Raw genomic sequence first — 14,152 nt, forward strand, 5'->3', positions numbered from 1 at the left:
GTGCTAATTTGAAGCCGACACGACAAACGCGCTCAGAGGAGATAATGTTTGAAAAAAGGTGACTGTTTTTTTGTTTTGAAGGGGTAATTGCAAACTTCCTGTTGATTTTTGCTGGGGGTTGTCAGTGTATGAAATATAGGTCTAAATGAGACTTACATATAGGTTTTTGTTTCATGTCTCTACGACATTCCTACTGGGAGTTACAGGCAGTTTTGTCTGTGTTTTCTTCCTAGGGGGCGCTAGAGCGCAATTGTGAGTTTTGGGGTTTGGTTTTTTGAATAGATCGCAATTTTCGCCAGTCCTGATGTGTGTGTCCAATTTGGTGAGTTTTGAAGCATGTTAAGGGGGTCAAATTACAGCTCAAAGAGGCGGCGGTATAATAATAAAACGCTAGAAATACAATAGGGTCCTCTGTCCCAAAGGGACTCGGTCCCTAATAATTATGTGTGTTTATTTGTTTAGAAAACACACTCAGAATAATAAACAACTCTCCTTTCTTCCTTCTATCAAACATTGTAAACCTGCACTGATGAGGCCTTCAAGCTCAATGCGTAGTTCTGAGTCTTTAGGCCAATGGGCTGGCGTTTGGGATGTGGGAGGAAGCCAGAGTACTCACGGGTAGAACATGCCAACACCGCACATTGATGCCCAAATGGACATTTGATTCAGTCGCCATGATTATTGAAATTAATACATATCACATGATTATATATTACAAACCCCGTTTCCATATGAGTTGGGAAATTGTGTTAGATGTAAATATAAACGGAATACAATGATTTGCAAATCCTTTTCAACCCAAATTCAATTGAATGCACTACAAAGACAACATATTTGATGTTCAAACTCATAAACTTTATTTTTTTTTGCAAATAATAATTAATTAACTTAGAATTTCATGGCTGCAACACGTGCCAAAGTAGTTGGGAAAGGGCATGTTCACCACTGTGTTACATGGCCTTTCCTTTTAACAACACCCAGTAAACGTTTGGGAACTGAGGAGACACATTTTTGAAGCTTCTCAGGTGGAATTCTTTCCCATTCTTGCTTGATGTACAGCTTAAGTTGTTCAACAGTCCGGGGGTCTCCGTTGTGCTATTTTAGGCTACATAATGCGCCACACATTTTCAATGGGAGACAGGTCTGGACTACAGGCAGGTCAGTCTAGTACCTGCACTCTTTTACTATGAAGCCACGTTGATGTAACACGTGGTTTGGCATTGTCTTGCTGAAATAAGCAGGGGCGTCCATGGTAACGTTGCTTGGATGGCAACATATGTTGCTCCAAAACCTGTATGTACCTTTCAGCATTAATGGCGCCTTCACAGATGTGTAAGTTACCCATGTCTTGGGCACTAATACACCCCCATACCATCACAGATGCTGGCGCTTCAACTTAGCGCCTATAACAATCCGGATAGTTCTTTTCCTCTTTGGTCCGGAGGACACGACGTCCACAGTTTCCAAAAACAATTTGAAATGTGGACTCGTCAGACCACAGAACACTTTTCCACTTTGTATCAGTCCGTCTTAGATGAGCTCAGGCCCAGCGAAGCCGACGGCGTTTCTGGGTGTTGTTGATAAATGGTTTTCGCCTTGCATAGGAGAGTTTTAACTTGCACTTACAGATGTAGCGACCAACTGTAGTTACTGACAGTGGGTTTCTGAAGTGTTCCTGAGCCCAAGTGGTGATATCCTTTACACACTGATGTCGCTTGTTGATGCAGTACAGCCTGAGGGATCGAAGGTCACAGGCTTAGCTGCTTACGTGCAGTGATTCTCTGAACCCTTTGATGATATTACGGAGCGTAGATGGTGAAATCTTTAAATTCCTTGCAATAGCTGGTTGAGAAAGGTTTTTCTTAAACTGTTCAACAATTTGCTCACGCATTTGTTGACAAAGTGGTGACCCTCGCCCCATCCTTGTTTGTGATAACTGAGCATTTCATGGAATCTACTTTTATACCCAATCATGGCACCCACCTGTTCCCAATTAGCCTGCACACCTGTGGGATGTTCCAAATAAGTGTTTGATGAGCATTCCTCAACTTTATCAGTATTTATTGCCACCTTTCCCAACTTCTTTGTCACGTGTTGCTGGCATCAAATTCTAAAGTTAATGATTATTTGCACAAAAAAAAAATGTTTATCAGTTTGAACATCAAATATGTTGTCTTTGTAGCATATTCAACTGAATATGGGTTGAAAATTATTTGCAAATCATTGTATTCCGTTTATATTTACATCTAACACAATTTCCCAACTCATATGGAAACGGGGTTTGTAAAAATTGCACACAAAATCAGTGCCTACTAAATGTACGTGATGACCCCATTTGACTTGAAGTTTTAGTTAGGCTTACAGAAAGAGTCAACAATCTAAATATTTGAAGTGCCAACATTGTACAATGGTAATCATAATCATCATGTTTTTTAAACATCTTTCTGTCCGTCATTTGAACCGGCGCAAATAGCAAAACTGTCCTAGCCTTAAACAATGTTGTCGTGTTTGTAGCTTCGTTTGAGTGGCGGTCGCAGTCCCTTCGATGGTCGCGTGGAAGTACTGGCGGAGAAGAACGGCTCCCTGGTGTGGGGGACTGTGTGCGGCGAGGGCTGGGGAACCATGGAGGCCATGGTGGTCTGCAGACAGCTGGGCCTTGGCTTTGCCAGCAATGCTTTCCAGGTATGTAAAGGGCGAAGTTGTTCCTAGTATAGACAAAAGTTCACTTAACTTGAGAGGGATAGAGGCAGGTCCTCAACCATGTACAAGAAAACCAACATTAGTTTTGTTAAGTATTTCAATATCTGTCAGTGGTTTGCTATTCAATAGTTTAATCCGGCCTGCGACCCACAAGATGAGTTTGCAAAGTATACAAATGAGCTGCATTTTTTTTAATGAAAGAAACTGCTGTTCTAAATGTGTCCACTGGATGTCGCAATAGCAATTCAAGTGTAACCCACGTCACACATGACACTGTTTAAAGATGACATGTCAGCTGACTTTGAGTGCCTTCTGGATTGGCTGCCACTACTCCAGTTAGCGCAGGTGCAAGCAATCAGATGCTCCTGTTGTGGCTGGCAGCATCGACGCACAACACCTTCTTTCATTGTAAATTATCCACTCAACGGATAAAATAAGGAAACGGTAAGAGGCAAAGACTTAAGTCAACTTCAATCATATTTGTAGTTAAGAGTTTCGTGCAGCGCTCGAAATTGGTTGAATGCACGATGCGCACCCTTCACTCCATGGTAAAAATGTGTGTTTCCACATTTGTTGTGTGTTCTATTTTTATTTTATGCTTAAATTAGATTGTAGTTATGGTACCTTGATTTTGGCTATGGTGTCATTTTGATAATTGTTTATTATAGTTGTAATATTTGAATGAGGATAAATGACTGTGTCGTGGCAGTTGCGGATTTCACCAATGTGGCGGTTTGAGGAAACACTCGGTTGCTTTTTCCTCACGTGTTTAATGGTGAACTGCCGACATGAGAATGCTGAACAGGAAGTGCTTAAAGTTGAACGGCTTTGTAAGAACACAGAGACAAAGTCTAAGCTCGTTGTGTTCTTCTTGGGGTTTTTGAAACTGCACAAATTTGTATTAGTTTGAGGATTATTTGTAATATGTACATTTGAAGAATGTGCTTGTTCTATTTATGGCCAAAGTAAAAGAAAAAAAAAAGTAATCTGAAGTTGTCTTTTTATTCAAAAGTTTGGTAACATTTGGTAACACGAGTGTTTCCTCAAACCGCCACATTGGTGAAATCCGCAACTGCCACAACACAGTTATTTATCCTCATTCAAATATTACAATTATAATAAACAATTATCAAAATGGCACCATAGCCAAAAGTATAAGTCTAAGTCTAAGTCTAAGTATGGGGAACATATTCTAAGTAACAAAAACTGAATTTAGAGTTATTTGGTTAGGGTTAGAGGGTTTGGGTTGTTGTATAATAAGGCTATGCAGAATAAGGCATTAATAAGTACTTAATAATGACTAATTAGGAGCCAATATGTTACTAATTTGCATGTTAATAAGCAACTAATTACTGGTGAATATGTTCCCCATACTAAAGTGTTACCAAAAGTTTATTAGCATGACGGGTGGGATCAGTTTTTCCTCCATGCAGCCCCTTAGCTAAAATGAGTTAGTCATAGATGTGTTGTGAAGTGATGTCACCCATGTAGTTGGATGATGCTAAAGAGAAACCACAGTGCACTCCAGTGGTCAGACGCAGCATGTAGATTCTACTACCGGAAGGTACATGTTACATGTTAAACAATGTTTACTATTAAATACTGCTTTTGTTTTATTAAGGGGATTTCAGTTTGACGAAAGCGAGAGTTGGCGCACACATGCATTTAGCGCAGCCGACCCAACTTTTATGCAAAAGCTCTCGTTATATTTCACAAAGAGTAGACAGAAAAACATCTAAACTCATCCTCAAAGTCAAACTTGGGAAAGTTAAATATGAAATTGTAAACATGTAGAGGCAGAAATGACATGCTGTCATGTAAATAATGTTAAAAAAAACAGATAAGAATACTGTGTTTGTTTAACAAAAGGTGAAGACATACTAAAGGCGCAATAAACAAAAATACATAGTTAATACCAGTGTTTTTCAACCTTTTCTGAGCCAAGGCACATTTTTTTAATTGAAAAAATTCCAGAGGCACACCACCAGCAGAAATCATTAAAAAAATTAACTCAGTAGCCGATATTGACAATAAAAAGTTGTTCTCGCAATTGTTGGATATGACTTTAAACCATTACCAAGCATGCTATAGCTCTTGTCTCAAAGTAGGTGTACTGTCACCACCTGTCACATCACGCCATGAATTATTTGGAGTTTTTTGCTGTTTTCCTGTGTGTAGTGTTTTAGTTCTTGTCTTGCACTCCTGTTTTGGTAACTTTTCCTGCTTTGTTGGTATTTTCCTGTTGCATTGACATTGTTGATTGTCATGTCATGTTCGGATGTACTTTGTGGACGCCGTCTGCTCCACACGCTGTAAGTCTTTGCTGTCGTCCAGCATTCTGTTTTTTGTGTACTTTGTAGCCAGTTAGGTTTTAGTTTCGTTCTGCATAGCCTTCCCTAAGATTCAATGCATTTTCTTAGGGGCACTCACCTTTTGTTTATTTTTGGTTTAAGCATTAGAATAGAAAAGAATAGAATAGAAAGTACTATATTGATCCCTGGGGGAAATTCATCACCACAGTTCGCTCACAATAAACAATAAACACTTAGGTATTTTTTACATGTGAATAATATAAATACAGTCTATTATACAGCATTATTCAAATGTGAATGATATAAATACAGTCTATTATAAAGCATTATTCACATGTGAATAATATAAATACAGTCTAATATACAGCATTATTCACATGTGAATAATATAAATACAGTCTATTATATAGCATTATTCACATGTGAATAATATAAATATAGTCTATTATTCAGCATTATTCACATGTGAATAATATAAATACAGTTTATTATACAACATTATTTACATGTGAATAATATAAATACAGTCTATTATATAGCATTATTCACATGTGAATAATATAAATACAGTCTATTATACAGCATTATTCACATGTGAATAATATAAATACAGTCTATTATATAGCATTATTCACATGTGAATAATATAAATATAGTCTATTATACAGTATTATTCACATGTGAATAATATAAATACAGTTTATTATACAACATTATTCACATGTGAATAATATAAATACAGTCTATTATACAGCATTATTCACATGTGAATAATATAAATACAGTCTATTATATAGCATTATTCACATGTGAATAATATAAATACAGTCTATTATACAGCATTATTCACATGTGAATAATATAAATACAGTCTATTATATAGCATTATTCACATGTGAATAATATAAATACAGTCTATTATACAGCATTATTCACATGTGAATAATATAAATACAGTCTATTATATAGCATTATTCACATGTGAATAATATAAATACAGTCTATTATACAGCATTATTCACATGTGAATAATATAAATACAGTCTAATATACAGCATTATTCACATGTGAATAATATAAATACAGTCTATTATATAGCATTATTCACATGTGAATAATATAAATATAGTCTATTATTCAGCATTATTCACATGTGAATAATATAAATACAGTTTATTATACAACATTATTCACATGTGAATAATATAAATACAGTCTATTATATAGCATTATTCACATGTGAATAATATAAATACAGTCTATTATACAGCATTATTCACATGTGAATAATATAAATACAGTCTATTATATAGCATTATTCACATGTGAATAATATAAATATAGTCTATTATACAGCATTATTCACATGTGAATAATATAAATACAGTTTATTATACAACATTATTCACATGTGAATAATATAAATACAGTCTATTATATAGCATTATTCACATGTGAATAATATAAATACAGTCTATTGTACAGCATTATTTACATGTGAATAATATAAATACAGTCTATTATACAGCATTATTCACATGTGAATAATATCAATATAGTCTATTATACAGCATTATTCACATGTGAATAATATAAATACAGTCTATTATACAGCATTATTCACATGTGAATAATATAAATATAGTCTATTATACAGCATTATTAACATGTGAATAATATAAATACAGTCTATTGTATAGCATTATTCACATGTGAATAATATAAATACAGTCTATTATACAGCATTATTCACATGTGAATAATATAAATACAGTCTATTATACAACATTATTCAAATGTGAATGATATAAATACAGTCTATTATAAAGCATTATTCACATGTGAATAATATAAATACAGTCTATTATATAGCATTATTCACATGTGAATAATATAAATACAGTCTATTATACAGCATTATTCACATGTGAATAATATAAATACAGTTTATTATACAACATTATTCACATGTGAATAATATAAATACAGTCTATTATATAGCATTATTCACATGTGAATAATATAAATACAGTCTATTATACAGCATTATTCACATGTGAATAATATAAATACAGTCTATTATATAGCATTATTCACATGTGAATAATATAAATACAGTCTATTATACAGCATTATTCACATGTGAATAATATAAATACAGTTTATTATACAACATTATTCACATGTGAATAATATAAAAACAGTCTATTATATAGCATTATTCACATGTGAATAATATAAATACAGTCTATTATACAGCATTATTCACATGTGAATAATATCAATACAGTCTATTATACAGCATTATTCACATGTGAATAATATAAATACAGTCTATTGTATAGCATTATTCACATGTGAATAATATAAATACAGTCTATTATACAGCATTATTCACATGTGAATAATATAAATACAGTCTATTATACAGCATTATTCACATGTGAATAATATAAATACAGTCTATTATACAGCATTATTCACATGTGAATAATATAAATAGTCTATTATATAGCATTATTCACATGTGAATAATATAGATACAGTCTATTATACAGCATTATTCGAATGTGAATAATATACATATTCTTTTATACAGCATTATTCACATGTGAATAATATAAATACAGTCTATTATATAGCATTATTCACATGTGAATAATATAAATACAGTCTATTATATAGCATTATTCACAAGTGAATAATATAGATACAGTCTATTATACAGCATTATTCACATGTGAATACTATAAATACAGTCTATTATATAGCATTATTCACATGTGAATAATATAAATACAGTCTATTATACAGCATTATTCACATGTGAATAATATAAATACAGTCTATTATACAGCATTATTCACATGTGAATAATATAAATACAGTCTATTATACAGCATTATTCACATGTGAATTATATAAATACAGTCTATTATACAGCATTATTCACATGTGAATAATATAAATAGTCTATTATATAGCATTATTCACATGTGAATAATATAGATACAGTCTATTATATAGCATTATTCACATGTGAATAATATAAATACAGTCTATTATATAGCATTATTCACATGTGAATAATATAGATACAGTCTATTATACAGCATTATTCGAATGTGAATAATATACATATTCTTTTATACAGCATTATTCACATGTGAATAATATAAATACAGTCTATTATATAGCATTATTCACATGTGAATAATATAAATACAGTCTATTATATAGCATTATTCACATGTGAATAATATAGATACAGTCTATTATACAGCATTATTCACATGTGAATACTATAAATACAGTCTATTATATAGCATTATTCACATGTGAATAATATAAATACAGTCTATTATACAGCATTATTCACATGTGAATAATATGAATACAGTCTATTATACAGCATTATTCACATGTGAATAATATAAATAGTCCATTATACAGCATTATTCACATGTGAATAATATAGATACAGTCCATTATACAGCATTATTCGAATGTGAATGTGAATAATATAAATATTCTATTATACAGCATTATTCACATGTGAATAATATAAATACAGTCTATTATATAGCATTATTCACATGTGAATAATATAAATACAGTCTATTATATAGCATTATTCACATGTGAATAATATAGATACAGTCTATTATACAGCATTATTCACATGTGAATAATATAAATACAGTCTATTATATAGCATTATTCACATGTGAATAATATAAATACAGTCTATTGTATAGCATTATTCACATGTGAATAATACAAATACAGTCTATTATATAGCATTATTCACATGTGAATAATATAGATACAGTCTATTATACAGCATTATTCACATGTGAATAATATAAATACAGTCTATTATACAGTATTATTCACATGTGAATGTGAATAATATAAATATTCTATTATACAGCATTATTCACATGTGAATAATATAAATGCAGTCTATTATATAGCATTATTCACATGTGAATAATATAGATACAGTCTATTATACAGCATTATTCACATGTGAATAATATAAATACAGTCTATTATACAGCATTATTCACATGTGAATGTGAATAATATAAATATTCTATTATACAGCATTATTCACATGTGAATAATATAAATACAGTCTATTATATAGCATTATTCACATGTGAATAATATAGATACAGTCTATTATACAGCATTATTCACATGTGAATAATATAAATACAGTCTATTATACAGCATTATTCACATGTGAATGTGAATAATATAAATATTCTATTATACAGCATTATTCACATGTGAATAATATAAATACAGTCTATTATATAGCATTATTCACATGTGAATAATATAAATACAGTCTATTATATAGCATTATTCACATGTGAATAATATAAATACAGTCTATTATACAGCATTATTTACATGTGAATAATATAAATACAGTCTATTATACATTCAAGTAGAGTCAAAAAGGAACATATGCATTATACAGTCTGATGGCTGTCGCTATGAAGGATTAGATACGACAACAATCCCTCGTTGACTCACACGGCGTGTTACCGACATCTACAAAGCAGATAGCTACCTGCTGCCACCTACTGATATGGAAGAGTATTACACAGTTACGCTGCCGAGCTCTAGACCAGCACCGACACTCAACAACGGCACATTATTTGCAGACTGGGGTAAAAATATTTTTAGCCCAAATAGGTGAAATTACATAATCTCCAAATACATTGTCCCACTTGACAATAACATTTACATATTTTAATATATAAGAATTATGGCGTGATATATCAACCTTGAGCCTAATTCATGCATCTCACATCCCAGTGATGTTCCAGTGTCCAAGGAGAAGGCCAACATTAGCCTCTTATGAAAATCAATAATAACAGTCCCTCTGGTCACTTAAGTGTAGAACAAGGTCAACTAAAGATGGATGGAAAGATGCTGATATCTTGTGTTAAATATGTTGTCAACAGGAGGCGTGGTACTGGCAAGGCGAGGTGAGTGCAGACAGTGTGGTGATGAGCGGCGTCCGCTGCTCTGGTACGGAGATGTCGTTGTCCCACTGTCTGCACCATGGAGACCACCTGGCTTGTCCCAAGGAGGCCGCACACAAGGCTGCTGGAGTTTCCTGCTCGGAGAGTAAGTTGGCTGATTCAGCTTTACAATCACATCGGTGACAATACGAGATGAAAAAAAAACTAAACATTGGAATGTTCTATACTATTGTAAACAACTACTTGCGACGTCTTCATGCCGTTGCACTGCAGTACGCTAGCAGAGCTGACAACTCAACAACTTTCTGACTAAACTCCAAAATATCCTGGATTGTGATGTTTTTTTATAATGCTCTAACGATTAGGTCTATAAATAATCTCCTTAATAAGAACAAATGCCACGCCAAATAATACTCAGCAGTGTTGGGACTAACGCGTTACGAAGCCCGAAGCCGAGTTTCTTAACATGGAGATATTCTCACTACTTTTCTTTTGTCGACCACAAAGAAAAGAACATTTTAGTTAAATGTAAGTTGTGTCTTGGATCAAAGATCCTATCCTCGCAATTCAAATCTGCTGAAACAGCTACAAAAGCAACATGCTTCGACGAAGCTAGTAAAGAGAGACACTTCACCTCCTAAGCAACAGCGGCTGGATTTTTAACGAGGCACTGCGCACTGAAGGTACACACACTCTATCAATTCTCTTATATACTCTTTCATTCTAGACTTCTAGAGTGTTTGATTATCACATCACTCTAAATGTATAGACTATAAAGTTCACAAACATAAAGAGGGATGCTAGTGGGCCAGGCCAATCTTTCCTTATCTCTAAACTAAAACTGGAGAAATGTGTAGAGTGTTCTGGGCTTCAGACATGATTTTATTTCATAATTCCTTGAGAGAAAAAAAACGCCTGGTTAGGCTTTGTGTATGTAGTGTGTGCCTTCCTTGGTTTACAGCTATGTTGTTATTATGCTGTTTGTTACTTATGTATGTTATGTTGCAGCTATTTTAAAATAGTTTTGTCAATTTGTTCTGGCCTGAAACAAATTGGCCCTTTGAAAGATATCTTTGTCTTTGTGTGTTGTATGTAGAGCACATTGCTTAGTGGAGTTCAGTGATGCAAATGCATGTCAAGTTGATCAACAGATTGTATTATTCTCCAGTGCAATAACAGTACTGAAATGAAGGCTAAAAGGGCATTAAAGGGGGCCTTAAAAAAAAATAAAAAAATATATAAGTAATTAAATAGTTACTTTGCACAGTAACGCATTACTTTTTGGTGTAAGTAACTGAGTTAGTAACTGAGTTACTTTTGAAATAAAGTAACTAGTTACTGGTTTTCAGGAACTAACCCAACACTGATACTCAGTGGCCTAGTGGTTAGAGTGCCCGCCCTGAGATCGGTAGGCCGAGTCATACCAAAGACTATAAAAATGGGACTCTGCTTAGCACTCAGCATCAAGGGGTTGGAATTGGGTGTTAAATCACCAAAAAAAGATTCCCGGGCGCGGCCACCGCTGCTGCTCACTGCTCCCCCTCACCTCCCAGGGGGGTGATCAAGGGCGATGGGTCAAATGCAGAGGATAATTTCGCCATACTTTAACTTTAATAGCTGCAAACTTTTTGTCAACATGCAGCAGCCGTCTTCTCACTTGCCTTTTTCGCTTTCTCATCCAATCACCAGTCAAGCCTGTACACATTCACAGCCTCACAGACAGTCAGAAATTATATAAATTCAAGCCTTAACCGCGAGCTCGCTACACAGTATTGAGCCCCCCGTTTTCCTCGCGAAACCTTTCTTTTTTTTCCCCGTGGCTTTTCCTGTTTATATAGTTTCCCAGAAATCTCAGGTTTTATTTATCTTCGTTGAAAAAAAATAAAATAATTCCTCCACAGTAGTGTTGCAATAGTGACGATATCTACGCTGCAACCCCAGCCAGCTGGCTCATGATGGGTGTTGTGCAGTCGGCTCCCCCAACATTGCAAAACACTGTTGGCAGAGTATGAGAAGTGTTTCAAACTAAACGCCGACAACATTCCTCTCCAAAGTTTCATAGAATTGGTCTTGCAGGTTTTGTGTAATCCTGTTACACAAAATCCTGTTCTCTAGATTGGCAATTCTTGAAACTTTTTGTACTGGATCACATTTTATTGTTCAGTTTTATCAATAGTGTTGCTTGTAGGATATATATACATGCATATATATGGTAACACTTTAGTATGGGGAACACATATTCAATATTAATTAGTTGCTTATTAACATGCAAATTAGTAACATATTGGCTCCTAATTAGTCATTATTAAGTACTTAGTAATGCCTTATTCTGCATGGCCTTATTATACAACCAGTAAGCCATTAACTAAGAGTCTTCCCTCAATAACCTCAGAATTATTGCTTATTAGTAACCCTAACCCTAACCTTAACCCTTATATGTTACCCGAGTGTCCAAATAACTCTAAATTAAATCTTTAGTCTTGAATCAGAATATGTTCCCCATACTAAAGTGTTACCATATATATATATATATATATATATATATATATATATATATATATATATATATATATATATATATATATATATATATATATATATATATATATATATATATATATATATATACACAGTACAGGCCAAAAGTTTGGACACATTTCAAGAGGTAGTCACCTGAAATGGTCTTCACTTTACAGGTGTGCTTGAAGCTCATGGAGAGAATGCCAAGAGTGTGCAAAGCAGTAATCAGAGCAAAGGGTGGCTATTTTGAAGACACTAGAATACAAAACATGTTTTCAGTTATTTCACCTTTTTTTGTTAAGTACATAACTCCACATGTGTTCATTCATATTTTTGATGTGACAATCTACAATGTAAATAGTCATGAAAATAGACTGAGAAGGTGTGTCCAAACGTTTGGCATGTACTGTATATATATGTATATGTATGTATATGTATGTATATATATGTATATATATATATATATATATATATATATATATATATATATATATATATATATAGCCTGTTGTGTTTTTACCTCGACTATATATATATATATATATATATATATATATATATATATATATAGTTGCGTCGACCAGCTCTTCCTCCCAGGGAATCTAAGTTACTGGTCAATCCCAAGTTCTTTCGATGACATATATGCTGAGTAAGAAGGACCATCAAGACAGAATAGGAATATTATCAAGTTTGACTGAAATTTCCGGAGATCAGCTTAACCTACACATTCATATCGGCTACTCTAGTTGATCTGACATTCAAATGGAAGAGCCCACTTCTTGCACACAAAGAAAGCCCCCACCTCTCCCTCTCGCAACACTGATAAGGAAGAATTGGGGGTTGTATTCACATTCCGATGGTTTAAGACACTAAACAGACCTCTGAAGACAAGAGAAACTGGTAGAATATACAAAGGAAAAGTACTAGCTGCTCCAGAAATGGCTATGAATAGAGAAAGAACTCTTAAACATATATGCATTCTCCACAATATATACTGTATATATATATATATATATATATCAGCTAGTAAAACAAATATCGTACTGTGTCGGCTTGCATCTACAATAAATCTCAGACTTTATCGCTCCGATACAGGCAGTCCCTTAGTCTGTTTTCTTAGCCAAAGCTGGACAGTCAGTTACCATCTAAATGTCCACCAATAAGCACACAAGTTTGGTCTTTTCTCGTACTTTCGTGAAGTCATTTACACAAATTAAACATTGGAGGCTGTAGACGATGCCAGGATGACATGCTTTATCAGTATCATGCAGTATAATGTTTCCAACCCTCTCCAAAAAGCTGTGCCCTGCAAAACGTGCTCATTAATCCTGACTTCCTCATTTGAATTCAGAAAAAACAAATTGTTTTATTAAATTGTGTTTTATAGTTTAAAGTGTTATATATATTGTGCTACTGAGTTCATTTTGCTGATCAGTTTGAATGTATTATTTATTATTTATTGAGGTAATTTAATTACATTTATTTCAGTATTAAATGGTTTAGGTCGTTTAAAAAATATGTTATAGTTTAAATAGGGATTTAATTTTCTTTTTTATTTTAGGCTCATTGAATTCATTTTAGACACTAAAAAACAGTGTCAAAGTTATTCTTTGT

At 33.4% G+C, this 14,152-nt stretch overlaps 1 protein-coding gene across 1 annotated transcript in view; it reads left to right on the plus strand.

Annotated features, from left to right (window-relative positions):
- Nucleotides 1-14,152, plus strand: part of loxl2b (lysyl oxidase-like 2b) — a 77,809-nt gene that overhangs the window by 47,550 nt on the left and 16,107 nt on the right. Inside the window, exons 8-9 of the mRNA XM_062051508.1 lie at nucleotides 2,515-2,682; nucleotides 9,998-10,163. Of these exons, the coding sequence (XP_061907492.1) occupies nucleotides 2,515-2,682; nucleotides 9,998-10,163 (334 nt within the window). The remainder of the gene's footprint in view (nucleotides 1-2,514; nucleotides 2,683-9,997; nucleotides 10,164-14,152) is intronic.

This window comes from Entelurus aequoreus, linkage group LG06 (assembly GCF_033978785.1).
Source record: "Entelurus aequoreus isolate RoL-2023_Sb linkage group LG06, RoL_Eaeq_v1.1, whole genome shotgun sequence".
Taxonomy (NCBI): Eukaryota; Metazoa; Chordata; class Actinopteri; order Syngnathiformes; family Syngnathidae; genus Entelurus; species Entelurus aequoreus.